This window comes from Nelumbo lutea, chromosome 5 (genome assembly GCF_056320005.1).
Source record: "Nelumbo lutea isolate HS-2025 chromosome 5, American lotus-T2T, whole genome shotgun sequence".
NCBI classification, from domain to species: Eukaryota; Viridiplantae; Streptophyta; class Magnoliopsida; order Proteales; family Nelumbonaceae; genus Nelumbo; species Nelumbo lutea.
Genome location: NC_142688.1, coordinates 16,397,899 through 16,424,544, shown reverse-complemented (window position 1 = coordinate 16,424,544; position 26,646 = coordinate 16,397,899). Strand labels below are relative to the sequence as shown.

Genomic DNA, 26,646 nt, shown 5'->3' with positions numbered 1-26,646 from the left:
GATAGAGGAACTGAGTATGATAGACAAATCATTAGAAAATTCTTTGAAGAAAATTGAATCATATATGAAACTGCATCTCCCTATCAACCTGAATCTAATGGAGTTGCAAAAAGATTGGACAGAACATTAAAGGAAATAATGAATGCAATTCTAATTAGTTCAGGTGCACCTTTGAATTTGTTGGGGGAAGCAATCCTAACAGCTTACCACCTATATAATAGAATACCACCCAAAAAAATGACAAATACCCTTTGAACATTGGCACAACAGAAAATTTAGTTTGAATTATCTAAAAGTTTGGGGCTGCCTAGCAAATGTTGGAATACCTAAACCTAAAAGAAAGAAGTTAGGACCGAAAACCTGTGACTGTGTATTCATTGGATATGCATAAAATAAAGTAGCTTATCGGTTCATTATAATTAAAACAATTGATAATGTTGTCGAAAATAACACAATAATAAAGTCCCAAGATATAGAGTTCTTTAAGTACATTTTTCCTTGGAGAAAAGAAGCAATAAATAGGGAACCTTCCCAACATCAAATTAGAAACCAAGAATAAGAAAGTGCTCAAGGAGTCAATACTTTATTTAGGTAAGAACTAGACTTAAGGAAAATTAAAAGACAAATAAGAGAAACGAATTTGGGTGACAGAATGTTCACATTTTTTGTGAACAATGACTCAGTAACCTATCAGGAAGTTGTAACTTCACCTGATGCAGTATTTTGGAAAGAAGCCATAAAAAGTGAAATACACTCCTTAATCACTAATCACACTTGGGAACTTGTAAATCTCCCACTTGAAACTAAGGCACTAGATTGTAAGTGGATTTTTAAGAAAAAACTAAAATCAGATGGCACAATAGATAAATTCAAGGCTAGGTTAATTGCTAAGGGGTTCAGACAAAAGAAATATGTAAACTTCTTTTACACCTACTCCCCGGTTGTAAGATTAACAACAATTAGGGTTTTGTTTGCTATAGCATCCATTTACAAACTAGTAGTTCATCAAATGGATGTGATAACAACTTTCTTTAATGGGGAATTAGAGGAAGAAGTTTACATTAGGCAACCTGAAGGCTTCACAATGCCAGGACAAGAAAAATAAAGTATGTAAATTAATTAAATCTATATATGGCTTAAAACAATCTCCCAAACAATGGTATGAAAATTTTGATAATGTATTAGTAATTAATGGATATATCATAAATGATTCTGATAGACGTGTCTATAGCAAATTTGAAAATAATAAAGGAGTGTGATCTGTCTATATGTTGATGATATGCTAATAATGGGAACTAGTCTAAAGAAAGTAAAAGAAACAAAACAATTTCTAATGTCCAAATTTAACACTAAGGACTTGGGTGAGGCTGATGTAAACTTAGGGATTAAAATCCATAAAAACAATAAAACTTTATTCTCTCCCAATCACATTATGTAGAAAGTATCATTAGGAAATTTGGACACTATGATTGTAAACCGGTTGAAACACCTCTTGATTGTAGTATTCACTTAGGGAAACAAGTAAGATAACATGTTTCACAAAAGGAGTATGCAAGTATAATTGGATCCGTATCTTACTTAATGAAGTGTATAAGATCGGACATAGCTATAGTTGTGGGAAAATTAAGTCAGCGCACTCATAATCCCAGAAATGAACATTGGGAAGCTCTAATAAGATTATTAAAATATTTAAAATGAACCATAAATTTTGGTTTACACTACTCAGGTTTTCCTCCTGTTTTAAAGGGCTTTATTGATGCGAACTGGATTTCAAATTCAAAGAATAGTATTTCCACAAGTGGATATGTGTTTACTCTAGGTGGAGGAGCAGTATCGTGGAAATCGATAAAGTAGTCATGCAATACAATTCAACAATGGAGGCCGAGTTTATTGCACTAGAATTGGTAGGGCCCGAAGCAGAGTGGCTAAGGAACTTGCTGGCAGATTTACCATTTTGGTCACGATCGGTTCCATCCATATCTCTCTATTGTGATAGCCAAGAAACAATAGTCAGAGCCAAGAACCAAACGTACAACGATAAAAGAAGGCACCTGGTAAGACAATACCTCAGCAAATGTACAATCGCTCTAGATTTTGTAAGGTCTGAAAAAAACCTTAGAAATTCATTAACCAAACCATAGACTTCTAAGGTAGTTTATGAGGCATCAGTAGGAATGGGGTTGAAGCCTGTTACAAATTCATTAGTGATGAACACCCAACCTATGTGAAAGGAGATCCCTGGAATTAGGTTGAATGGATAAAAACGAGTCCCTAAATGACTTGGAAAAGCACTATCAATTTGTATCTCATTTCAAATGCCAAGGTAAAATAGTGCTCACTACAGTTTGAGGAGGTTGATCATGAGGCTCTTAATCAGTTAGGAATAGTGTGAGCAGTGCACACTAATAACTGACCTAAGTGAATGTGAAGTGTGGCTGCTTCTAAGAGAGATCTAAGGCTGACTCTTTAAAACACTCATGATTCCAAGAGGGGAACAAGGACAAAATGTTCCAAAACAAAAAAAACCACTAAAGAACTGGTGAGTTGAGTTGGTTGGCTGGTTAGCTAGTTACGACAAAGAGAAAAGGTTGAAGGAATCTGACTCCACCCGTACTCTGTAACACAACCTATCATACTTAAGTGTTGATTGAAATCCAAAAAACATCACCATGAATACTTTTCTCACTACGATGCTTAGATTGTTCGATCTTCTTATAATTTTGAATCTTGTTGAGAATTGTTGGAGAGAGATTCAAAATTTCAAGAATCTCTCTCCTCCCTCTTGTTTTTTGTCTTTTTCTCTTCCCACCCTTGAGTGCATGGGAAGACTCATTGTCCCACATTGCTTGGGAAAGGAGTGAAGTTAAGTATATTTGTAGATTTGCTCTCTCTATGGGTAGGGACCCATAGGAGGAGAGCACTATAGATATTCCATGCATGTGAGGGGGGCGGGGGTGCTTTTCACACGTGCGCACCAAGCCGAGCCGAAACAGGTCGGGTCGAGTTGGGGCATGGGCGAGGGCACAGGTGCGGGTGCGGGTGCGTATGCGTATGCGTGTGCATGTATGATCACCCGGCTACACCGTAAGGGGTAAATGCAGTTTTAAGAAGAGTAACCAAGTGGCATGACTCAGTCCTCCTTCTTGCAATTCTCAATTTTGAGATTTTGTATCATCACATCTCTACAAGTTTGATTTAGAAAGCGAATACCGATAAATTTCATTATGCATTCTTTACTATTTTTGCAACAAACAATCTTCATTCCAACCCTATTTCTTTTCAGATTGGATTGGAGTTGGTTCGAATTGGTCCATCCCAAGTTGCATCTCTAATGCCATCCTATCAATTATCGAAAGAGTGGATCCTCACATCCCATCATCACTGGATATTCAGACTAAAGATCCACTGCCAATTACCTCCCAAGGGGGGATCAGTATTGAGGATAGAGTTTACTTTACTGACACTGTCTAAAATTTTCCCAAAGTTTTTAGATGCCTCAAAGCTATGTTTGATAAGAGTGAAACAAATATTTGTTTATTAGAAAAAGAATGTTGATTTCATCGGCATCTCTAAAATTCTCCCCAACTTTTAGATGCCTCAAGCTATGTTTGGTTTGGTAGAAAATTTGCTTCTCTCTTATTCTCTATCAAACCAAATACAACCCAAAAAGAATCCATCAAAAAGGAAATACAAAATTACCACTCTGCCTATCATCTTGTGTACCTTCATATATGTCTATTTTAGAGTGTAAATAAAGACATGATACCTAAAAGTTTGATAACGAATCAACCGATACGGTAATCAATCAGCTGGCATTCATCAAAATTTATAGAAAATTCTGATCGGTCAAAAATTTTCCGGTATCATATCCTTTCGGCATCATAGAAATCGCTGTATATTTTGTAAATAACCAAAATGCCAACTTGCAGACGAGTGATACACCTAATAAAATGCACGAGAGCACATAAAATGCTAGGTCTAGGTGCGGCATTAAATAAACCCTCTTAATCAACATACATTTTTACATAGAGAACCCAATTCAATGTTTAAAGTTTGGCATATCAATGGGTAACCAGATCAATATGATTCCTTGCTTTCTTATTGTAATTGTATTATTGTGTATGACTATGAATAAAGTGGATGAAATAGTGTAAATGCCATGATACTACAGTTATAGGGTCTATGTCCTTACTATAAGAATTTCTTTTCTCTTTTTCCTTCAAGAAAGAAAATGATATTGGTTAAACATGTTTCAGGGGTAATATATGTCATAAAAATTAGATGAAATGATGTCAAAAAGGATGATAGGTCATTTTAGCTATTTAGAAATTATCTCTCAATCAGGTTTGGTTTGGTTTGATTTTGTTTTCATTATTGGTTACTACTATTATGAGACCCACTTCTTAAAAATAGAGAGTGTGATTCATGAAATCTTTTGATGGGTTTTTTTCCGACCCCCTCAGGTCACTAAATCACCAGAAACTTAAAATACCAATTATAGGATTCAAGATCATGACCTAATTACTTGCAATAGGTTGTATGAATATGAATATGAATGGTGAGACTTGATCCCTGGTCATTTATAGCCACAAATAATATTTTTACATAAATTATAAGCTACGAAAAATGTTACATATATATATATATATATATTTGAATGACTGGCAGCAAACATTCCAATATTATGATTTATGCCCTGTCCGAATCTCACAACAGTGTAAAATAGAGGAAAAAAAATTAATTCATTGATAAAACCAGAGGGTATTTAAGATATTTCCAGAAAAGAAAGAGAACGAATAGTGGACTGCATCTCATCCCCACCATGAAGGCAACTTTGCACTTTGCAGTCACTTAGAAAAGAGAATTGGCTTGAAATCACAAACTGGCAGAAAGATGACCCCTCGGAACGACCCACCCCGTTGGGAGTCCCCACTTCCCCCCCCCACTCCAGTAAGCAAAGCCTTGTCCTTGAGTCGTTGTCTCTTACAAGATCATGTGGTACATATATAAGATAACATTGCAGACATGGTCTAGGCTCCCGTTATCCCGTGGACTGTGGTCGTTCATGGAACTGCTCCCACCATGAACAATGTGAATTGTGGATCATGTCATGTAATGTAAAGCCAGGCGAGTAGAATGGACCACGTACCCTGGGGCCTGGACCTGGACCTGGACCCGTACTAAGAAGAAATAAAAATAAAACACCGACGTTTTTATCGTTTCCATCAACCTTTAGCTCCAGCCTCCAGCCTCCAGCCTCAATGTGTTGTTGTTGCCTTGTTGGTTCAACTCCCAATAGGCAACAATAGCACTAACAGGACATATTCCTTGCCTCCAGTTGCCAGTTGGTCGACTTGACTCACGAAAGGATTAGATTTAGATTGGATGGGAGATATGATCTACAGTCGAAGTCGTTGCGTACCTTTTCCCACCCAGAAGGTCTGTTCTTCCTTCTCTTCAAGACTTGGTAGGACTACTTTTTTACTCAACAGATTTTTAATTTTTTTTTTTTTTTTTTGAGTTTCTGACCCAACACACCTGATTTGTATTGTGGTTCAAACTAGAAGATCTGACAGTCAAATGTCTAAAACTCGGACAGGATCACGCCAACCATCTGATCCGAGAACAATCATGGAGAACAGATGAGGCATCTCCTCTCAGAAGGGGATTCTTTTTTGTGGGAAAAATAGAACAGAAAAAGGCAAAACCAAAAAGCTCTCCTCCCACCGCCCAAACCCAAACGTGACACAAGTGGAAAGCAATCTTACAATCATCAGCAATTGAATTTTCTATAGCTTTTCCCTATTACTCCGACGACCTAGGATTTGATAATAAATTAAGGAGCAATTAAGACATTAAACATGTTATTATCTGGGAGGCCCACCTTCAGGCTTCAGTGGCAGACTGGCAGGTGCTGCGGCAGGGCATAGCAGAGGTATAGACAATGGAGCGGGGCCTGCATCTTCCTCTTCTCCCACACGGATCCTAGTGGACTTGTTAGAAATCATTAGCAGACCTTTGCCGTCAATCGCATTCAAAACGTCAGGCCCCCTGGTTTCTAGTCCACGCATTTATTCCATTTCTCAGGTTGTTTCTACCCGATAACAAACAAATAACAGTACTAATGATATAACAGAAACAATAGCAACAGCTACAAAAGCCAGCTGTATATGTATTCTCTGTGAACTTGGAGCCTGCTGGTGAGGGAGAGAAGGTATCCCGCCTTATCCAAGGTGACGAGCCAAATCCAATCCAGGCCTCTTCGCAATTTGCATTGTCAAAATACACACACAAATTGTCTTCAAGATAAACCCATTTTCTGTACACCTTTTCCCTAAACAAGTCTGCCGGCCTCCGAACATAATATCAGAGAAAAAAAAACATCAAACAATCACATTCAGGAACAACAAATTACCATTCGGGAAATGGGATAGAGTGGCATGGATCTTTCTTTAATAGTCTTACAGCAATCTCAGTAATCACCAAAAAGACAAACCACTACAATTTGAAGACAGAAGAAGCATCTTTCACATAGGACTTACTGCCAACATATGGCATGTAAACCCAGGAAAAAAAACGTTTTCAATTTCACCTTCTGAATCTCTAATTCCTCCATAACAAGCAACTATTTCTTCACCAAGTAGAATGTACCAACTTGCAAGAGACAGAAGAAGTGCCTCCACCGCAGACAAGTTATAATCAAAGTTTCCATGAACTTCACCAAGTAGAATGTACCAACTTGCAAGAGACAGAAGACGTGCCTCCACCGCAGACAAGTTATAATCAAAGTTTCCATGAGCTCCCCCTTTCCCCAACCACCAACACATCCATTTATAATAAATAGCAGAAACATTAAATCTAATCACCTACAATACAACAACATGGGATGAGGCAACCCCATCTTACCAAAACTCTGCCTACATCACTTCCCCTTCCAATGAACCTTTTTGAAGGAACATGACAAGCATGAAATGTAAAACTTTACAGGTTTCCCACTTCAAATGCTCCTCCAACAGCCCAAGCAAAGATAAGATATGCCATCTTTGCTTGAAAAGGTATGAAAAAAGAAAGCATACGGTGCAACATCACCCTTGTTGACGAGGCATGAGGGAACCGAATTGAGGGTTTTAAAAGGTACCCGCTGTACACTTGCTCCTGCAAACTTGAAAAGATTTTAACCTTGTTCAGCAGCCACCATATGAACAGCTAAGACATTCCTGTCACTAGCCTACTGGATTACGTGTTTACAAGATTGTCACAAATGAAGGTGCATCAGCTCTAGGCCCTTCAAGAGATCGATACATGTATAACTTATCAATGGAATCATCTATGTCTCCTTCATCTGTGTCCCCAATCACTTCAACAACCAAATAAGGCATTCTTTGAGCAACTTCCTTGCACCCTTCAAGGGTTAGTTTACAGGTAGACATCCAGAGGAACCTCATGTTGTAATAGTGGTGCAAGCCAGAGAGCAAAGCCAAATTCCCAAATGGACTGTCCCTAATCTCCAGCTTCTGCAATTTGGGGCAACCCTTAAGCACATACGTTAGCCCCATATCGCTATCTCCCGCAAAAGCAACAGATAAAGTCCTAATTAACTTACCATACTCCCCAATGTAACTGAAGGCTTTATCACTGAGTAGACCAGATACAGCAAGCCTGGTCAGTTTCTTGCAGTTCATGACTATAGCCCCAAATCCTTCATCCATGGGTTCTCCAGTCAGGTGGTCAGGACGGTGGCGTCCCATTATACAGAGGCGGAACACCACAAGTTCTGGACAGTTCCTTGACATAGCCACCATGGCTGCATTGGTCATCTGCTGGCAGAAATACAGAATGGATTGCAGCTTCCGACAGCCCTCTGAAATTGCAAGGAGACCAACTTCAGAGACAGCAGCCTCACCATCCTCACGAGCATCCATGGGAAAAACCCGGAGCTCATGGAGTTCCTTGCATGTTGCAGCAACAGCCTGAAGCCCTTCATCACATACTGAATCAAGGACCTGTAGAAATGCCAGTAATTAGGAGATTGGATTGATAAGGAAATATTGAAGTCACATCTAAGTCGCAAAGGATACTTGCCCAAAGAGTTTGGAGATTGTAGCACTGACAGATAACAGGTCTGAGTTGTTCAGCATTGATGTTGGCATAGCTGAAATTAAGTGATGTTAGTCTAGCACAGACTGGATAAATTTCCGGTAGATAGTCCGGCACAATGTCCCTGAATCCTGAGAGACAGACTAAGGATTTGCTCGTGGCAAAAGCTGAGAGATCTGGTTCTTGATCTGCCTGTGCCGGGTTCTCTGAGGTGCTGAAGGATCCTGTTCCAAGATGTGTGAGCTGTTGAGCTCGGACCATCAAACGGTGGAGCTGCATGAGGTTTACATGCCGATTCAACTTGAGCCTCTTCAACGAAGGAGACCTAGCCACCAGTCGCTCCAAAGCATCGAAGTTTACAGGTGACTCCACACAGTCAAAGATGAGTGATTCAAGACAGGTCACAGACTCCGGGAAACAGGAAATCCAGTCCACATCATCCTCGTTAACTTCATCGTCAATTAGATCGAGCACTCGTAGTTGTCTGACAAATGATAATCATCATACAGCATTCATAAGGTGATTGACAATGCAGTGTCCTACAAGAAAATATGCAATTTGTTTGCGATTTCTGTTTTCTTCCTTGTTTTTTTTCCTTGTATAATAAGCTAGCGCATAATACTAGTAAATATTTCCAAGCAGCAAAGCCAAAATGCAAAGATGGGGATTGATCTTAGGGTTAGGGTTTACTGAAGCGAGCAACAAGAGGATAGACAATAACAAAAGCAGTAACACGAATGGAAAGCCATTTAGAGATTCAATCATGCCCTGCAGGATTACCCAATCATTCGGCAATAACCTCACGGGAAGCAGAAGTTGCAAGACGAACAAAACCTTGGAAAGTTTTCTCTTTTTTACATAACTAATCGTGGTCCTAACGATATGAAGTAGAAGCTCATGACCCAAAATAGCATTTCAGGAAAAAGAAAAGAAGAAACAGACTCCATTTCAAACCATCATTCGACAGCAATGAAGTAGACAAAGAAAAAACTATTAGATAACAAAATTTGAAAGCAGAAGAGAAATGAAACCCCAAGCATACCTGCACCTGGCAACGGCAGCCAGGCCGGCGGTGCCGAAACCGTCACAACAGACGAGCACAAGCTCCTTAAACGCAGGGAAGGAGTGAGCAAGGAGAATCAAATCTTCATCAGTAACGGACACCCGCTTCAGGTAAATTTTTTCCAACCAAGGATAAGCAGCGGCCATGGCAGACACCCAAGGGAAGAACTGGGCACCCCAATTGGGCGGCACCAAACTGAAATCGGCAAAGCGAGGCTTGCCCTTGAGCACCAGAGACTTCACCCTCTTGAATCTCTCGATTGCCCTGCGCGGTGAAACAGCATAACAGTTCCCGATGAAGAGGTCCGTCCGAGTCAGCGCCTCGGCCCTGTACCAAGACTTGCAAACGAGAGATGCCGAGTTGCGGTCGCGGCGTGATGTGAGGAAGAGAAGCACGTTTTCCAGGACATTCTCGAGGACTTGGTCCGGGTACGGCGACGGACAATAATCGGCGATGGTGCCGACTCCGACTCCACCACCGCCATTTCCGCCACAGCTCCGTGTTTTATTGGATGATGCCTCGACAACAATAGTTCCACCACCGGCGAGATCCGTTGTTCTATCATCATCCTCCGACATTTCGGTTGGATCTTCTCTCATCTCCCTCCTCACTCTCCCCGGATCTATACCAACCACTCTATAACCAATCAAAGATTCAATGTTTCTCCCCTTGTTACTTTTTTCGGATCACAACTTCCGCCCATCTCAGATCAGAGAAATAGAAAGCTATGTAGAGACGGGATGGGAGAAATGGAGATTGAGAAATAAATAATCACAAGTCACAAGATTTTATGGAGCTCACCTCAAACTGAAGACAGAGAAGCAGAGAGAGAGAGAAAGAGAGATGTGAAGTTGGACTATGGACTGATGAAAGAAGATTAATTTATTCGGCCACCTCCTCCTCACACTCACAGACTCCAGACTCCACTCTACTGCGCATTGGGATTCTCCACCCCTCCTCTCTCGCTCACTCACTCGCTCCCTGGCCTTGGCCTGGACTGTCCAAAGGGCAAAAAGACCACGGAACCCGGTCGAGTTCGGATCAGCTGCCAAGATACAGTCCCAACAAAGTTCCAACAGTAGAGATGTTCCGAATTTACGGCTACAATGGTCTTGGGTCTGTTTTGGGAGTGTTTTATTGATAGCAGATCCCTACCCACTTCGGTTTTCCACCATTATTTGGTTTTTTTTTTCTTCTCTAAAACCTCCTTTCTCATTTTACATATATTTTATCCTTTTCATTTTACTATTTTTTTAATGTTTTTTAATCCTAATCTCGTCCCCCATCTCTTTCTATTTTTTGTTGCCTAGCGACGTAAGGAAAAACAATAAGAAAAATCTTGTAGAGAGTGGATGGAGGTAATTGGAAGTCTGCTTTGCTTTAGGGAGGTTGCTGAGTTAGCATTGTTTGTCATTTTACTCTCTCTCTCTCTCTCTCTCAGATATATATAATTTTCCGGAGTCCGGACCTCATCCCTTTCTCTTCTTTTTTTTTTCACAAAATTTTTTATTTATTCTTTACTTTTCTGTATGATATTGTAATGATGAACACGTGGTGTTCAAAGAAAATCAACGGCGTAGATAATATTTTCTTTTGATTATATAGTCGAAGATGAATATGAATATGGATATGGATGGCCCGCCCGGCATCTGAGTGTGACTGTGTGTCTTATCGGTATTTATTGATGGAGTAGGAACCCGTATCAATTCATTTGACAGAGAGAACCCTCTACGGCTCTAGTACCGTTTGATGCTGTTTTGTTACTTGATGTTACCAAAACAGCCCTTTTCTCTCATTGGTCTTAGCAGGTGCGTACGATTTACCGTGTTGTGTTTTGATTTATTTCCCCATTCACTTATTATAATAAGGTAAATTAAATTAAATAGCCTCCTCCATACGATACAATACAAATATATAACGCAGGGTAAGTAAAACCTGTGATGCCGGAAAGTGGGAAAAGGTATGATACTGAATAAGCTTTGACCAATCACTCTGTTGAATTTTGATGAATCACCTACTTGCTTACCACTTTTGACTTTTATCCTATCATACGTAAGTTTTTCCGACGGTATCATATCTTTGCATTAAACGTAACAAACAACTCAGGGATCAGATCAGATAATGACCGTGTTAAGAACTACTATATACGAATGCCGTATTGAATTGATTATCTTATATATCCATACATACACTGCTTTCCCTTGCACAGACACCAGTACAGAATTCCCCACTGTGAAAGCTGCTGTCCCACTCCCATATCATTGAATCTCTCTCTCTCTGAATGTGTAGGTGACGAATAATCACATCCCTAGCACTGTTACCAGGCCTGCTATGACAATCTCAAATTTATCTAGGGTTCAGTTCAGACTGAAACTCTGAAGAGGGAGAGAACGAACACCTCGTTCGTTGCACGCAATGGCGTACGCAACTATGTTTGGTTTGAAGGAAAAAATAGGGAAAGGAAGGAAAATACAAGAAAACCTACCTTTTCCTATTTTTTCCTTCAACTTGTGTTTTTTCACAGAAGAAAAAAGAAAAGGCGCAAGTTCAGGAAGTGGAAAAACGACAATCATCTCACCTGGGTGGATGCAGCGCGCGCGCGGCATCCCCGATTAATATTGCCTATACCGCAGTCCACAGACGATTAAAATATCCATGGCTTTTGAGCTTTGAGCAGAGTGAGGCCTGAGCAGGGCGAGGGGCCGCTTCCTTTTACACCTTCTCAGATGTCTTAACCCTTCAAGAGTCAAGATGAAGAAAATAAGAGCATGTTTGGTATCGTGGGTATTTTCTGAAAAACAGTGTCATGTTGGATCCATGTAGGTGATCCCACTTTTCACCATTTAGATTACTGTTTGGTTCAGACGATTTTTGAAAAAATAGTGAAAAACGGGCATATATCGTAAATCTCATCTGTCCTATTAAATTTGGCATTTCATGCATTGGTGGATCATTGCCCTCAACAGTTAGATGATGTGGCATGGAAAAATGATGTAATGAATGCATATACATGAAAAACAGAAATGTAATTCATCTTACCAAACAACATTAGTATTGCTTAATGCCGATGCTACAAAAACACTACCAAACTAATAAAGGTGTTTATTTGTAAAATATGGATTTAACAAGTAGAGATGTTTTTTTTTTGAAAATCGACATAAAAAACACCCACGCTTCTAAACACCATTAGCTATTACTGGGAAGTGTGATTAGCTATTGGATACCTTTGTCCCTTTATCTGCGATGGTTTCTAGGCTGCCATTGAATCCTATAGGCCCATTCTCCATTACTCCATTACAATTACAATTTATGAGGACCTTTCCTTTCTATATTTGATCAACATATCCACACATGTACGACCCAGAAGGGATAAATGAGGCCCTAAAGGTTAATTTCTGAAGGGTGCCCCCATATATATATATATATATATATATATATATATATATATATATATATATATATATATATATATATATATATTACAACAACCTAAGGTCATCTTTTTTTTCCTCATTATAGCCTTTTTAGCTATAGAAAAGTGACCTAGCAAGCATGTCTCTGAAGTGCGGCAAGATCGTAAATCATCAACAAACTTGTCTCTTCTCTTTTCATACATGTCTCGTACAGTAATCTATTGCTTGTTTTTCTATTACACTCTAGAGAAAAGGAATAGCTAGTAGCTAACTAGCTAGGGCCCAATAGAGAGAGAGATAAGGATTAAGGCAGGAAGCTCCATTTACATGATTGAGCTCATATCCATTCTCCACCCACACATATGCTATAGCCTCTAGCTATGAGGCTTATCCTTTCCCTTTGTATAATATATGTATATGAAATACAGTCCTGCTCCTGCATTGGCTTATGTACACTGTCAACTACCAAAATGACTTTACAAGAAGATGCCAGCTCTCATTGTTGGTAAAGCTTGCAGGTGTTGTTACCGATAAGTACCCAGATTTGATACCTTTCCCTCCTCGGTTTGAGATTGATCGGCCCAGTGCCAAATTGCCAATATTTCTATTATTGGACTGCAGAGACATATTGAATGACTTTAATTATGTATTTTTGCTCTCATGGTTTTCAAAGTCAATACTGGAGTAAATAAAATCCATGCATTTTCTCACCAAATCGTCTCAACCTGTAAATTACTATTAATAACCTTAAAGAAAAACACTCTCAAACTCCATGGTATTTTTTAAACCTTCATTTGGCCATAATTTTATTGATTTTAGCCTTTCAAAATGCGCTCATATATATGCATGGCAACTAAATTGATCGATATCTTCTTCTTTTTTTGGGTTATATATATATAGCTGAGTGGCACGTTTTTTAGTGAGCAGAGGAAGATAGAGGAGGTGAATCGGTGAATGGATCAGATCTTTCGGATTGTGGTTTGGACGTGAAGCCAAGACAAGTATCCGAATTATATGGTAAAGATAAAGAAGAAAAATGCCTTTGGGCTCTAGCTCTACCCAAGAGTCGGCGAGAGCTATGAAGTTGAGGTTATTACTGCTTTCTTCTGAGATACAGAGTAGATGGTGTGGCAGTGATGCTTCATATTATACATCATCTCTCATATTACACTTCTCATGTGGCCTTCGATAATGGTTATATGTGTCAACGACTGGTTAGGTGTAGATCTGCCGCATTACTAAAAATCATTTAATCATTTTCCTTTCACATGAATTTGTCAGAATTTTAAGTTTTATTTTACTTTGGGCTAACCAAAGCCCAGCTCAAGGCTAGGGGCTGGGTATCTTACGCTGAATTTGGGCTTATATACAAACTAATCCAAATTCCAAAGTTTGATTTTCGTTTCTTGGATTCAGAGCCCATTCCTTTTATCAAAAATATATTTCCATGGGTAAATTCACTTAACACTTACGAATTTATCTGTATTCGTTTAAATTACACAATAACCCTTTTATCATAAAAGGATATTGTTAGAATGAACAAAATTGTACTCATGTATGAATATCGCTTATATGGAAAAAAAAGGTCAATCAATGGAAAGTTAGAAATTATAATCTCATTGACCAATTCTCCCCGCCCCCCCCCCCCAACCCAAGAGGCTTGATGCCCAATTGTAGGTAGAAGCAGAACTATTCCCCTATTTTTTTCTTTTTTTTTATTAATTAGAAACCACAAAAGCTATCATTCCATCTCATTTGCAAATATCTTCTCCCCTGTTGTTTAGTCAATGAATTGCACTTTTTTTGTTGCAACCACTGAGTAACAATTTCAAGAATTAATTTCCTTTGTGTATTGATCTCATTAATGCCCAAGTGAAGTCCAAACAGGATTGCTCAGAGAAGGTGAGCTAAATCTTTTTGGTCCACACCACAAAGTTGATACATTTAGTTTTACATGGCTTTTTTTTTTTTTTTTTCATTATTTGAACACCCCAATATACTTTCAAAGAAATAACTGAAAAACTGTGTGGAATTTTTATGGCCTAGATTTCACCCCATTTTATTTTTTATTCCAACGTTGAGGGTGAGAAGAACACCTTATAGGCATATCTGATCATGTATTTGTATGAATTTGACTACTTCTAGAGAAGTTGACCACTGCCAACCTGCCTAGAGATTTATTTGCAAAATGTTCAAAGCATGGAAGTATTTGCACCATTTTTTCAAAATTATATAGAAGACTTTTTTTTTATTATGATCAAAATACAGGCGTAGGTTTAGCAAGGTATGAACTGGTTGGCTGGTAAGGTCTCTAGCTAGTTGGTTGTTTGGGATTGAATCCCACCTACATCAGGGTTGGGGCAGTTATGGTTTTGGAGATGGACTATCTCTGCTGCGTCAACTCCATGGAGCAAAAAAAATAGAGGTGGATTTAGTGGGGTTCCTGCAAACAAAAACGTTACACACACTTTAGAAGTAAAGGGGTCCAATCCATATTGAGCGCATTTTCCCATGAATTTAACATGAAGATATTCCTAATGTGCAATTAGATACTATGTATGCAGAGATTTTGGTTGTAAGAAGTGTGGACTTGTAAATTTATAAGGATTGTTAGAAAACCCAATATCAGATTTTATAATTTCATCTTTTTGTTTTACTATAACCCAGTTCTTTTTATTTGTTAACAATGTTTTCAACAGCATCATTGACCCAATTGATCGGACCAATCAACTTACCACCCGGTTACAATTCCGATTTAGGTCAACTTTTTATCTGCCCTTTAAAAAGATATTAAATTATTAATAGACAACTCATTGGATGGTTAAGTACCTTTGGAGTTTTGGAAATTCGAATTTCGTTAGTAAATTGGACCAAAAGATTCTTTTACCTTAAACTATTCTTTAAATTTTCAAAACATGCAATTATTTTATATTTTTATTATTTATTTTTTCACCTAAAATTTTAGGGAGAATAACAATTCAATTCAGGGTTAGAATTTGTAGGCTCAAAGTACATTTAAGGTATGGGTTTATAGGATGTAGTTTTTTAATATTTTAAATATTTATAATGAGAATCATATTTCTGCATTGGGTCTGCCCGTATTTCTCCGAAATTTTTATTTCTTAATTTCCATCGTATAAAAAATTTCGACTAGTCTTAACCTTGATGATGGAATCTAACGTTATACAATGTGTGACAAAGATGCCCAGATGGGATTTTGCATTATAGAATGAGTGAAGAAGATGTCGAGGAAAACTCACGAAACTTTATGAGTTTATGTTATTTCGTAGACAGAGCGCTAACGCTCGGCATTTTGCCAAATTTAGACAAATTTAGTATCCTGTGTCATTGATTTGATCTCTGGCGTTATAATGCTTTGTTGCTTGGTTTGGTACAACGCCAAGTTGAAAAACTCTCCCTGTGGATTCTTGTGAAAAAGCTAGTTGATTTGCCTCCTCACTGTTGCTGAATGTGCAATATGAACTTAATCCTTCTATTCGGGTTTGCTTTCCATCCCTCAACTCACAAGAAGCTTCACTATATCGTATTACATTTTCTGACGATGACTCAACCCAAAAGACTCTTCTCTAGCTAGTTGCCTAATTCTTGAAAAGTTGATTATTGGAAAACTGAAACGGTAAAAGCTTAAGATTTTCAACATTTCTCCTCTTGCATTGAAAGATATTATCTGAATGATTGTTGTTATGGTCGCAGTGGTCTTCGTCAAAACGTGGTCTTCAAGTTATATTGTGACACTGAGTCTATACGCACACTCATTCTATAATGTTTCATCTGTTCCTATTTGCAAGATTGCAGCAGTCCTAGTTTGGCGGCGGGCTTCACTCTATTCAGTTCATCCATTTATAAAGGTGCAAAGCTTTGTCTTCCCAGATTTAATTTGTTGGTTGAACTGGAAGTAGGGGTGTGTCAATGGATTAGTTTTGGATTGGATCCCGTTCAAACCAAAATCAATTTGGATGGATTAGTTAGACTGATTATTTTGGATTGGATTGAACAAACATCTGATCCATTTATGTAACACAAGAATATAGGTGTCAATGGACTAGATTTGGATTGAAATCAATCTAAATTAAAATGAACTTTAACATATTGAATGGTCCAAAATTGGACTTGATCCATTTACAATGGACTCACATTGGACTAAATCCAATCCAATTGACACCCTTAAGTTTGGAAGGACTTGCGCAATTGAGTTAAAGAAGACTAGCAAAAAAAATCCCATCCGATGCACGAGAAGAGATGTTTTGCATATTTATATATAATATCAAGTTCTCAATTCCTTTTATTGTTATTTATTCATGAAAAAAAAAACAAATGACCTTAACAAAGTGTCTGATGATGCGCTATCCGGTCGGTCCTAGCTACCGATTACTTTGCCTCTAATGGAATCGGGGGTGCCTGAAACAAGGAAGAAAACGGAGACTTCCGGGGAGAAACCCGGTTGGAACACTCCAAAGCTCAAGTTAGTACTCTTGAGAAGGCAAGGGAAATGAAGAATTTCAAGACCAAATAGCGCAAGAACCACATACCTCCTTCTTTGAGAGATGGGGGCCTTTTATACCCTGTACACTTACTCCCATACCTCTGCTAGTTCGGGTATCATTACCTCCGCCAGATCGGGTGTCATTTCCTCTGCTAGATCGGGTGTCATTTCCTCTGCCAGATCGGGTGTCATTTCCTCTGCCAGATCGGGTGTCATTTCCTCTGCCAGATCGGATGCCATAACCTCCACTGCCAGATCGGGTGTCATAACCTCCACTGCCAGTTGCCAGTTGCCAGTTCGGGTGTCATAACCTCCACTGTTCCTTGTCAGGGCCGTCTCTACCACGTCTAAGATGGCGGTGGCAGGTGGCCATTGGAGGGCGACTATCATGTGTCGGACCCCTAATCAGTCAGCGCCGCCTCCGTGTACGGGCTTCCTGGACATCAGGTACGATTGTTCAGTCAGGCAACTTGGAGCCGAAGTGGTGTGTGAGGTGGTCTTGAGTTCGGATAGAAGTATGTGGACAGTTCGGGTTTTTTGCCTTTTGTGCTCCTTGTAAGGCTCAGGACCTCGAAGGGAGAGCTCGGGTTCCTCCTTGGGGAGCTTGGATTGTGAGTTCCATTTTTGGGGGAGCTCGGGACTCTTTTTCTCAGAGCTCGGGTTGTGAGCCCGCTGCCGTGCCGAGCTGGCGCTTCTGCCAGGTCACTCTCGGTTGCTTCCACGTGTCGCATGGCCAAGGGGTCGGGTCAAATCTCCATCAATTGCCCCCCACTCCCTATGCCCGGAGTCCTGACCCGGCGTGGGGAGTTCACGGGATGACGGGTGGATTTGCCTCGAGACACTTTGGCCTTGGTTTGGAACTTCTCCGGTCTGACTTGCTTGGGTTTTTGGCTCAACCGGGGTCGGCTTGGTTTGGCCAGGGGTCAATCCCGGGCTGCGTATAGCTCAAGCACGTAAGCAATTTCAACTTTTGAATGTCAAAAATGCGCGTCAATTGACTTTTTCTCGGGGGTGCGCATCCGGTTTCGCGGAGAGCCGTTGGATGGTTTCGATCTTGGCCGTTGATGCGCGAGTACAGTGGCTATAAATAGTGGGGGGGCCCTGGTCACTTTCCTTCGCCATCCTTCAGCATTCCTTCCTTGAGCTCGCATCTCAGGCTATCAAGTCGCGTCACTTTTCGTAGTTCAGTAGCTTTTCCGGGTGAGTCCTCAGCCTTCTCTTTGTTTTGATGTCTAGCTCGAGTAGTTTAGGTAGACTCATGGGGGGTCCGATGCTGGTTCTACGAACTGAGCTGCTGCCCCCGACAGCCTTAGTGAGTCCGAGGCAGGGCCCGAGGTAGAGCTCGAGGAAGAGCTCAAGTTTGAGCCCATAGGCCGAGTTACCTCGGGTAGTTTGGCATCCACCTCCCATCGAGGTTGGGTGCCAAACAAGTTCGGACCTTCCACTATGATGTCTGAAAAGCTTTGGTCCCTTATCGTCCAGTACAACCTGCTTGGGGAGTATACTTACTTTTTACCCTCATACGACTTTCCTTGGGAGCACGGTCGGGATGAGATCATGGTATTCCAGGAGCAACTTGTTGCTGGGCTGCACCTTCCCTTCCATCCCCTAATCGTCGAGGTCATGAACCACTTCGGCGTCACTGTAGGTCAGCTTCACCCGAACTCTATCCGCAACCTTGTCGGGACCATCTCCCTTTGCTGTGAACACTGCCTTCCTTTGGACCTGAAAATTTTTTCTGCTATTCTCATGCTTAAGAAACAAGCGGGTCCTCTGGGAGGGCATACTACTTGTCACCTCGCCCGAGCTTCAAGCTCTTACATGATCTCCCAAATAAGATCCCAGCATGGAAGCGGGATTACTTCGTGGTTCGAAGTGCTACGGGGTGTCCGTTTCCTACTGAGTGGGGTTTGGCCGCTCCTGCCCCTAGTGTCGCATTAGACGAAGATACGGTGAAGGGCCTCCAGGACTAGGCCCGGCAAGGGCTCAAATGCGAAGTCTACCTGACAGAGGACAAACTTATTCAGGCCGATCTGAGTTCAGGTAGGTTTCTTGCTCAGACGAATATACTCTTGCTTTTGTTTTTATTCCCGTCTTCTGACGCCGAGCTCCTTTTTGCAGGTGTTATGGAGGCAGAGAAGACTCGCAGTGCGAACTTGTTTGCTAGAATGAAAAGGAGGAAACGAGCTGCTAAGCGGGTCTGCGCCGATCCTTCCTGGGTTAAGGAGCCTGAGGCACCGAGGATGGAGCCTTCTAGGGAGCCCGAGGTGCCCCCTCCAGTTCCGGAAGTGGCAAGGGTTCCCTATGCTGACGCTGCTTATACTCGGGCTATACCTTCGGGCTTGGGAAGCCACGATGAGGTTGGGAGTGTGTTGATGCTGAGCTACGCTCTCTGAAAAAGCAAGAAGGCTACTTGCCTCGAGGTGGTCACAGCATGGGCCAATTTTCTACAAATCTCATAAGCGCTCGAGCTGCCTCTCATGCCATGGTGGTAAGTAGTGTTTTTTTTTTTTTACTAAGCTGATTTGTCCTCGTTCTAGCATGTGAACTCCTCTATCCACGCTTTGGCAATCCAAGCAGAAAGGGGCTTGAAGTGAGCACAAGCTGCCGAAGCGGCTTCCCGTGCTATGCGAGTTGAGCTGTCGAGGTCTCAGAGGGACAGAGAGGCCTTAGGAATGGTGGTGAGGCACATGGCGGACCTGAAGTTGGACCTGGAGCATCAGGTTGAGTACCTCTAGGATGATATCAGGGAAAAGACTCAGGTCTTCTATCAGGCCGCTGAGGAGGTGAAGGTGAAAGTCGTGGAGGATTACATCGCTTCGCTGTGCTTTGATGATATGATGGTGGGCTCGTACAGAAGGGGTTTCAAGCTGAGCCAATGGATGATAAGGAACACATACCCCGAGCTCGATATTAGTGCCATAACCACTTCGCGCATCACCCCGGAAATGGCTGCTGCAGCTGATGATGATGCGGATTCCGAAGACGGAGCAGGACCTTCGGGTATTGTCGAAGTCCCTTCTGAAGGCAAAGAAGATTGACCTCTGGGCTTGTAAGCTCGTTTGTGTTTTTGGTTTTTGTTTTTGTTTTTCTTTTTAAACACTGTAAAGCAAACATTTAGCAATGAAGGACATTTTCTGTTCAAGTGTTGTGCAAATATTCTCCTTTTGCCAAAGTGACTATATGCCCGAATTGCTAGACTTAAGCCCCGAGGCGAGTTAACATAGTAAGGTTATGTGCCCAATCTATTCTCCGCCCGAGTTAGTTAACATAGGTTGAATTGGTTCCTGGGCTATGCACCTCGGGATCCATACTTGTGCATATTGCTTTCGTTGATGAGGTGTCGAGGTCATCTTTAGCTCGGTATTCTGGCCCTTTCGATGCCGAGGTCCTTGTTAGCTCGGCATTCTGGGCCTTAGGGTGCCGACATCTTTGTTAGCTAGGCATTCTGGCCCTTAGGCTCTAGTAGTGGCTCATGGCCTGCTTAGTTTGATAATTTATAGGTAAAATCGTCTTAAGTTGATGATGTTCCATGCCCGAGGTATCTGTTTACCTTCTAGGGTCTCGAGCTTGTATGCTCCCCCGAGTACTCTCTTTACTCGATAGGGTCCTTCCCAGTTCGGCCCGAGTTTTCCAACGCCGGGCTCAGGTACCATGATCTTGCGGAGGACTAGGTCGCCGACGCGAAGATTTCATTTCATAACTCTGGCGTTGTAGTACTGAGCTACCCTTTGCTGTTTCGCTGCGGTTCTGATGTATGCGAGGTCCCTCACCTCATCAAGTAGGTCGAGGTTGGTACGTAGCTCGTCGTTATTAGTATTGTCACTGTATGCTTCCAACGGAAGTGAGGGGATTTCGATTTCGGCTGGGATGACTGAGGTTGAAGGGAGTTTCTCTAGTGGCAGTCTTCTCTGTAGTTCGGTATGCCCATAGGACGCTGGGCAGCTCGTCTTTCCATAACCCTTTAGCTCGGTCTAGCCTGGCTTTTAGTCCGTGGAGGATAGATCTGTTCATGACTTCTACCTGACTGTTTGCTTGTGGGTGCGCAACCGACATGAAGTTTTGTCGGATCCCCATGCCTTGGCACCACTCTTGGAATGTCCTCGAACTGCTTGCCATTGTCAGAGATAACCCGAAGTAGCCTGAAGCGGCACACTATGTTCTTCCAAAAGAAGTTCTGGACATTTCGAGTTGTGATGGTTACAAGAGTTTTAGCTTCAATCCACTTGGTGAAGTAGTCTACTGCCACTACTAGGAATTTCCTTCCTCCTGTTGTTGGCGGGAATGGCTCGAGTAGGTCGATACCCCATTGTGAGAAGGGCCATGGGCTGGTGAGGTACTTAAGGTTGGCGGCGGGTTGATGGTGAATATTGGCATGTTTTTGGCACTTCTCGCACTTCTTGATTAGCCCAACGGCGTTTGCTTTCTTTGTTGGCCAATAGTACCCCTGTTGTAGTGCCTTCTGAGCGACGGCCCTACCCCCAGGTGTCTGCCACATAGGCCTTCATGAATGTCGCAGAGTACGAGCTCGGCTTCGGGAGGTCGCAAGCAGTGTAGGTAGGGGAGCGTGTAGGATCTTTGGTACAGTTGTCCATCTATCATGACGTACTTGGCTGCCTAGGTCTCTACCCTCCTAGTGGCGTTGCGTTCTGCGGGGAGGGTTTCATGTAGCAGGAAGCTCTCGAGTGGATCAATCCAGCTCGGTTCTGCTTGGGCGACAGGAGTGACCTCCTCTGCCTTCCAGAGAATGCTAGGCCGAGGTAACTCCTATGTACACAGTTCTTAAGGTGTTGTCATTGGTGCTGGCTAGCCGACAAAGGGCATCAACCTCAGTGTTCTCTGACCTCGGGATTTGCTTGATGAAGTGTGACTGGATGCTAAGTAGTGCCTCTTTTACCTTTGCCAAGTAGGTGATCATAGCTAGCTCGCGGGCTTCGTATTCCCCTGTAATTTGGTTGACCACGAGCAGGGAATCGCTGCATATAACTATGTGTTTTGCCTTTACCTCTTGCGCTAGATCTAGCCCTGCTATCAATGCCTCGTATTCCGCCTCATTGTTGGATGCTGCGAACTCAAAGCGTAACGCGTACTCCAGTTTCGTGCCACTCGGACCGCGAAGAACTACACCAGCTCCGCTGCCCTGTTGATTTGAGGAGCCATCTACGAGAAGGATCTCGGGCTCTTCATCCCAGTTCGCGCTCAGCCTAACCAGGAGAGATACCGAATTGGGTGCGACCTCACGGGGCTCAGACTCAACCGGCCTGGGAGAACCAAGCTCACTTGAACTGGGAGCCTCGTGCTCAACTGAGCTGAGGACCTCAAAGCTGAACGTGCATTCTGCAACAAAATCTACCAAGGCTTGAGCTTTGATAGCGGTTCGGGGCTTATACTGAAGATCGTACTCACTGAGTTCGATGGCCCACTGAGTCAATCGTCTAGAGACCTTAGGCCTGAGTAATACTTGCCTCAAGGGTTTGTTAGTGAGGACGATGATGATATGAGCTTGGAAATATGGGCGGAGTTTGCAAGCCGCAATGACCAGCGCATAGGCTAGCTTTTCTATCTCTAGATATCTTGTTTCTGCTCCTTGCAATATCTTACTAACATAGTAGATGGGTCGTTGGACCCGATCTGCTTCCTTTATCAATACCGAACTGACCACTTCATTGCTTGCCGAGAGGTACAGTTCTAAAACATTGACCTCTTCGGGCCGGGTCAACATCGGGATGCTGGCAAGGTATTTCTTGAGCTCGTCAAATGCGAGCTGGCAGTTTGGGTTCCACTCGAACCCTTTGCCTTTTATTGCCTTGAAGAAGGGCAGGCAACGGTTGCTGACTTAGACATGAAACGACTCAGAGCGGCTATCTTGCCGTTTAGCCTCTGAACCTCTTTTACTTTTCGGGGTGGTCTCATATCTAGGATGGCCTTTATTTTGTCTGGGTTGGCCTCAATACCGCACCGGTTGACGATGTACCCTAGGAACTTATCCGATGTGACACTGAAGACACACTTGTTTGGGTTTAGTTTCATGCTAAATTGACGCAAAATTTGAAAGACGGAATGCAAGTCTTGTATTAATTCATGCGAAAACTGTCTTGATGACCATGTTGTCTACATAACATTCTATCTTCGTGCCAATTAAGGGTTGAAACAGCTTATTCACGAGCCTTTGAAAGATCGCCCTAGCATTTTTCAGTCTGAAGGGCATAACCTTGTAGCAGTACAGGCCGGACTCGGTTATGAAGGTGGTTTTTTCCTTGTCGGACGGGTCCATCCTGATTTGGTTGTAGCCCGAGCAGGCATCTAGGAAGCTTATCAACTCGTGTCCCAATGTCGCGTCCACTAGGTGGTCGATCCTAGGGAGGGGGAAGCAATCTTTTGGGCAAGCTCGGTTTAGGTCTGTGTAGTCGACGCACATGCGCCACTTGCCATTTGCCTTTTTACCAGAACTGGGTTGGCTACCCAACTCGGGTAATGAACTTCCCTTATGAAGTCTGTTACGAGGAGCTTCTCGACCTCCTCATCAACCGCCCTCCAGCGTTCTGGGGCTAAGTTGCGTTTCTTCTGTCTAACGGGTCTGACTATAGGGTCAGTATTGAGCTTGTGAGTTATGAGCATAGGGTCTATGCCAGGCATTTCTGCTGCGGACCAAGCGAAAACATCTAAGTTACTGAGTAAGAAGCATACCAGTTCGGATCACGGGGTTCATCAAGGAATGCTCTGACCTGAAGTAATCTGGCGGGGTCCTCTGTCGAGACAAAGATGGGAATAGTTTCCTCTATTGGTGCAGCTCGCTCCAGTTCGAGGTCGCTGGTTACCTTGGCCTTCCCTTGAGGGTGGCAACGTAGCACTTGTGGGACTCGAGCTAGTCACCCCGCACTACCCTGATGCCAAAGTCCGTTGGGAACTTCATGGCCAAATAGTAAGTGGACACCACAACTTTTAAAGTGTGGGTGATCGGCCGACCTACTATGGCTTTGTAAGGGGAGGGGGTCGCGACCACCAAGAAATCGTGACTGAGTCTTACCGTGATAGGCCACGTGCCAACTTCCACAGGTACTGTGACCTTTCCCAAGGGTCTGACCTCTTCTCCACTGAAGCCGACCAACGGGGTGTTCGCGGGCTTCAAGTCACTCTCTCGGAACTGGAGCTTGTCAAAGGCTGCTTTAAAGAGGATGTCTGCCGAACTACCAGAGTCAATGAGTACCCGCCGGACTTCGAAGTCGTTGATCTTCATCTTTATGACAAGTGCGTCGTCGTGGGGGTAGTGGACCCCGTGCGCATTGTCTTTGGTGAAGAATATGGGGTCTTTAGTCCTAGGCCGCTTTGGGGGATTTTGTTCTTCTCTGGCGGCCTCCCGGGTTGATGCCCGAGCTGCTGCCGAGGTGCATCCTGCTACGATTGACCCTCCAACGATCACATGGATTGTTCCCCGAACTGGTCTTTCCTCTAGGGGCTGCTTTCTGTGGTTCGGCTGGTTGACTGCTAGACTCGGGAGCATCTCTACTATGCTCTCCCTACTGACCTGTCTTATTACTATTATTATTATTATTATTATTATTATTATTATTATTATTATTATTATTATGCTGTACAAAATTTCGTAGGTACCCGCGATGGATAAGCTCCTCTATCTCATCGTGGAGATTATTACAATGCTCAGTGCTATGACTATTGTCCCTATGGAAGCTGCAGTACAAGTTTTTATTATTCTCGTTCGGGTTTCCCTTCATACGAGGTGGCCACTTCACATACGGGGCATCTTTGATCGTCATTAAGATCTTGTCCCACTTTGCGTTTAAGGGCGTGTAGTCCGCTCGATCTGCTAAGGGTGCTCAGAATGGCTTGCTTGGCTTCGGCCCCCGAGCTGGGTCTCTCTTTCTCCTGTCATCTGAGTCAGAGGGCTCGCCTTCCCTCTTTCTTTTTTTGATCCTACCTTCAGTCCTTTGGTTGATCTCCTCCTTTATTCTTATGAATTTGTCTGCGAGCTTGAGGAACTCGGCTACGGTCGCGGGCTGGTTGACTATCATGTGCCACCTGAACTCCTTGTGTGTCACGCCCCTCTTGGTTGCCGCGACCTGTATCGCGGGGTCTAGGCGCGGTATCTACATGCATGCGTCATTGAACCGTTTGATATAGCCTCGGATGGACTCTCCTTCCTTCTAGACTATTCCAAGGAGGCTCTCCTCGGTGCGGGGTCACCGCTTGCTGGTAACAAAGTGCGTGGTGAAAACTTGCACGAACTGCTTCTTATCGACCTAGGGCCAGGTTCTTGTACCAGGTGCGGGCAACTCCCCTGAATGTTGTAGTGAACGCCACACAAATACAAGACTCACTGGCCCTTGCCAGGTGCATCTGGGACTGGAAAGCATCAACATGGTCATTGGGGTCAAAAGACCCGTCATACTTGTCTAGAGGAGGGAGTTTGAAATCCTTGGGCATGAGGACTGCAAGGAGTTCTGATGACAGGGGGAAGGGACTGAATGAATAGGGGCAACTTTTACCTCATCCGAGCTTGTTTCTCCTTTACCTTGGAGCTCGGACAGGATGCGGGTGGTAATTCGGCGACTTCGTTGGCGTCTTTGCCGTTGCTTAGAAGGCCTGGTATTGGCGCTACTTGCCTCAGTGTTGCCGAGGTTGACCGGCCCGGATTGCTGGTAGTTTGCTGCCAGGACGCCGAACTGGTTCTCTGTGAGCGGGAGCTCGAACTTAGAGTGCCGAGGTGCTGACTTGACTGGCAAGGAGATTCCCGATTTGCCGGTGAGCTGTGAACGGGGGCGATTAGTCTTTCCCTCCTGCCCGGGGATGAGGCCTGGCTCTTGGAGGGGTCCTGGAGTTGGGAGGCTCCTCCTCAGTGAAGGCGCCCACCCTGAGGGGAGGGCTTGGCCAACTTCGGAGCAGGGTGCCGAGGTGGGAGCTGTGGTTGGTTCAGAGGCAGTTGGGGTAACTGTTATTGATAGTGATACTGAGAAATATGGTGCAGTACTTGCTGCTGATGGAGCTGATGTTGCTGGAATTGCTGCATTTGGGCTTGCATTGCCCGCATGCACTACATCAAGTCATTGAATTGGTTTTGGCTAGTCGCCAGAGGGACAACAATAGGTTCAGCAAAAGTTGTCTCAATAAGGAGGGGTAGGAGAACATTCATAGGTGCCACCATGTTTGGTGCATTGAGGCTAGGGATTCCGTCCGTCAAGAGGGGGATAGTGAATTGTCTGATGCATACAGTAGCGGGCCGAGGGTGTTCCCCTACAACATTCAAGTCGGCGTTGTGCCTGTTGCTGCTGGAGGAAGCCATGGAAGCTAAGGTTTCTTTGAGAAAGAGAATTAAAGGATAGGAGAGGCCTTTTGAAAGTTTCCCACAGACGACGCCAAATGATGATGCACAATCCGGTCAGTCCTAGCTGACGGTTACTTCGCCTCTGATGGAATTGGGGGTGCCTGAAACAAGGAAGGAAACGGAGACTTCCGGGGAGGAACCCAGTTGGAACACTCCGAAGCTCAAGTTAGTACTCTTGAGAAGGCAAGGGAAATGAAGAATTTCAAGACCAGAAAGTGCAAGAATCACA

The 26,646-nt window shown here is 43.1% G+C and overlaps 1 protein-coding gene across 1 annotated transcript; it reads right to left on the bottom strand.

The window, feature by feature from the left end:
- Positions 1-6,396: 6,396 nt before the first annotated feature.
- Positions 6,397-10,268, bottom strand: LOC148850616 (transport inhibitor response 1-like protein). Its single transcript, XM_088946082.1, has 3 exons — positions 9,140-10,268; positions 8,083-8,581; positions 6,397-8,003 (listed from the first exon to the last, which is right to left on the bottom strand). Exons 1-3 carry the CDS (start codon positions 9,757-9,759, stop codon positions 7,245-7,247), a joined length of 1,878 nt encoding a protein of 625 aa, XP_088802208.1. The 5' UTR covers positions 9,760-10,268; the 3' UTR covers positions 6,397-7,244.
- Between the last annotated feature and the right edge of the window lie 16,378 nt (positions 10,269-26,646).

Bases quoted from the DNA above. Each gene is read 5' to 3' on its own strand.
- LOC148850616 (XM_088946082.1), bottom strand. From the start codon at position 9,759: ATGAGAGAAGATCCAACCGAAATGTCGGAGGATGATGATAGAACAACG. The intron at 8,582-9,139 runs GTATGCTTGGGG...ATCATTTGTCAG, and splicing joins GCTGCCGTTGCCAGGTGCAG to ACAACTACGAGTGCTCGATC. The intron at 8,004-8,082 runs GCAAGTATCCTT...GCATTTCTACAG, and splicing joins ACAATCTCCAAACTCTTTGG to GTCCTTGATTCAGTATGTGA.